The 3,493-nt window shown below is 42.2% G+C and overlaps 1 protein-coding gene across 1 annotated transcript in view; it reads right to left on the bottom strand.

The window, feature by feature from the left end:
- usp34 (ubiquitin specific peptidase 34) overlaps positions 1–3,493 on the bottom strand; it is an 81,641-nt gene that overhangs the window by 61,214 nt on the left and 16,934 nt on the right. The window contains 3 exon segments of the mRNA XM_034884239.1: positions 711–873; positions 1,409–1,470; positions 2,029–2,221. Of these exon segments, the coding sequence (XP_034740130.1) occupies positions 711–873; positions 1,409–1,470; positions 2,029–2,221 (418 nt within the window).

The following is a 3,493-nucleotide window of genomic DNA, read 5'->3' as shown; positions in this document are numbered from 1 at the left end:
ACACACACACACACACACACACACACACACACACACACACACACACACACACACACACACACACAAGATCAGCTGTGCTTTGATAAAAACTTGACTTCCATTCTCCAGTATTGTACTGTTTAAGCAAACAAAAGCAACATAAATCTTGTGCATTTTAACTAGAGATGCACCAAATCCAGATTTTTGGGGTTTAGCCGAAGACCGAATCCACTAGTTAAGATTCTGCCAAATCCAAAACCTCCTCCCATCCTGATTTCATTAACACAGTAAACACATTAATGAAGTAAACATCTTCCACAGCAGTGTGTTTTTTGGTCTGGTCCCGCTTTCAGCCGTTCCCGTCCTTCCTTTGCCGTACCTGAAGTTGCTTCATTTTGGCTGCTGTCTGTAGATTCCTTTACACAAAACTTATTCTTTCAGATATTTCATACGCAAATGTTGTAACCGCGGCGATGTTGTGTATTGTTTATGGTCCTCGCCACCACGAGACAAATCGGCATTGCAGATTGAACACGTAACTCGACTTGAATCTCGTTCTTTTGACTGAAGGTGCTGCCTAACATCCCTTAATATGCCAACGAGCTCCATTTCCACTTTCTCTTGAACGCTCCACCTACGTAAACACCTCCCGAGACCAGCGTCTAGTGCAAGCGTAGGGTTCAGTGGCAAAAAAAAGTGCCAAAAAGGCAAATTTTCGTCCAAATTCAAACCCGAACCTTTGATTCAACGCATCCTTGATGTTAACTAAAAAAACCTAATAAAAACTTACACCACTGGATCAAAGGTCTCACCTCAATGTGCAAATTTGGTCCGAATATGTGCTCCACCACGTTGTTGTGGATCAGCCAGTCAGCTAGTTCCTTCGCTATGGACCTGAGAGGACGAAGCAGAGTTTAGACTTTCAGGGAAGTTACACGCAGGTTAACCAGAACAAAGAGCAGTGAACGCATCGTTGTGTGGCATGAGCACGCTGTGACACGGTGCATAAACAGTGTGGGTGTCAAAACAGTTGTTATTTGATCAAACTCCATTCATATGTAACATGTGGGAAACTGGATGATGTAGTTTTCTAAAAAAAAAAAACAGCAGAAGTTGTCCACATTATTTATACGTAAAATCTGAGAAAACTAAAGCTGTCTTTTATAAAAGCTGCGAGCCTAAAAGTACAACTTAACACTTGAAATACCAATATCCCAAAAGCCCGATACCAGCATTTTATGCAGCGAGTACGGGATCCCATGCCACGTAATTCAGCCCTAAAAAAACAGATCTACTTTTAAGTAGATCATGTCAAACTGGATGACTGGATATGGCGTTCATCGTTGTGGTTGTTCATGTTTTACAAAAACAAAATAAGCGAAGACAGAGACACAATACAGAGTGAATGTGAACGGTTAAACTAACTTACGTTTCTGTGTCGGACACCAGGGACTCGTTGTTGCAGACGTCGTTGAAGGTGTGGAGTTGGTTCTGAAAGGGGAAACGCGTGATTCCATGATTAACATGAGTGTCACCACGCTGAGAAAGACCAGACGTTGGAGACAAACCTTCCGGAGCAGCGTGCTGCATAAGTGCAAAGTCTGAGTGCGTCTTCCAACCGGAGCTTAAAATCCGGCCCAATTTAAATTAGTAGTTGAACATCCCCAATTAGGGCCTGCACAATTCATCGTTATAAAATCACGATCTCGATTCACCCTGTTCACAAATTTCATTTTTACACAGTTGTTAGTATTTATTAAAAAAATGTATACATTTTTTGTTTTAAATGCTTAAATGTTACACAGAAAAACATCACCTGTTCATTATTTCATTTTCGAACAGTTATTGTTAGTATTTCTTATTACAAAAAGTAAATACATTTTTAGTTTTTAATGCTTAAATGTTACACAGAAAAAATTCATGAAAGAGAATCGTGATAAATAGATTCCAAGCTGAAAAATTGTATTTATTTCATTTTTTTCCCGCCCGAATCGTTCAGATCTAGACGGTTAAAAGTGTATGAGTATGTTGGGTCGTGTTGTGACTCACGGTGATTTGGCTGAGTCCTGCCAGTCTCATGGTGAGCGTTGGGGACATGAAGTATTTGAAGGCGAGGTCCAGGCTCTCCTTGTCGAAGCACAGCGCGCTGTCCAGCGGCTCCTTCACCGTGCTCCACATCAGGTCGGCCATGTTGCGCGCCGCGCTCTGCCGCAGCTCCTGGTCCGACAGCTTGCACAGGTACCTGCAGCACACACGGACCAAAACCCATTAACTTCAACTTAGACACATCTGCTCTTGGTGCTTATGTTTGGACAAAATGAAGGACAGTGTGGCAATCACATTCAGAGTTTATTTGATCCAGAACTGCAAAAGGTTAATCAATTAGTTGTCAAAACAAATCTGGGATTTGGGGTGTTATTTTGTGTCTCTGGTGCTTCCACTTGCACACAGACTTGGAAAAAAAAAAATGCTGTTTTGAGTGGGATACGGTGTCTGAATGTCCTCCGGGTGAGCTGTTCCACATCTGCACGGCTTTCTACGTCACTAGAGACGAGGTGGCTAACCGTAGCATGCTAGCTCGTTCTCAATTGCAAGACACTGCTACAACACCCACTAGATGACCATAATCTCCGAAAGATCTACTTCCATGCACACACGGCGTAGGATTGTCCAGACAGCGAGCTTTTGCTTTGGGATTGTTGTTGTTTTTCCAGTTTCTTCGGACCAGCACAGCGCTGTGAGAGTCCGATCTACTGTCAGCTTATCAGAGGACGATCAGGTGACGAGAAACGAGAATTAAAAACAGAAAGTCTCAAAATGAAATTGCCAACACGCTCATTAAAACTCATTAAGTTATTTCCTGTGTATCTGTAATTTTAATTAAAAGAAATAATGACACTGTGTGATTGATTTGTGGGTAAAAGGGCTGCACACACACACACACACACAGAAAAATATAAATATATTTTTATGCTTGAAAAGAAAAACAATGGGAAAGAAGGGGGGATCCTGAATGAAAATCTGCAGAATTCAACAGGTTTTCTGCTTGTGGTGGTTTTGTATTAATCTGATTTTTGTTGTTGTTTTAAATCTAAAATCTTTTGTTTCTAAATTCTGTGGAAAATCAGCCCTGCCAATAAGCCACGTCATTGCTCGTTAACATTTAATTGTCCCATTAGTCTCCCTAGACTACAGCCTCATATTCATAATCAAATCAGGGAATGACCCTTTAGTTGTTATTCTTATAAGAGTCATCCTTAAATTCGACCGCTGTGTGTCTCTGCTCAGCGAGACGAATCAGCCTGTCGGCGCTCTTCCTCCCCTAGGGTCATGTGAGGAGAGGTTCACTGGAAGCCTGGCAACCGTTGCCAATGGTGACGGAAGCTCTTCCTAGCAACACATGTGTGGCACTTTGGTATTTGGAGGAGAGAGCACGAATGAGCAAGGTGCACTGACTGACACAGAGAGAGAGAGAGAGAGAGAGAGAGAGAGAGAGAGAGAGAGAGAGAGAGAG

Source organism: Etheostoma cragini, chromosome 2 (genome assembly GCF_013103735.1).
Source record: "Etheostoma cragini isolate CJK2018 chromosome 2, CSU_Ecrag_1.0, whole genome shotgun sequence".
Classification (NCBI taxonomy): Eukaryota; Metazoa; Chordata; class Actinopteri; order Perciformes; family Percidae; genus Etheostoma; species Etheostoma cragini.
This window is presented reverse-complemented; position numbering and strand designations above follow the sequence as displayed.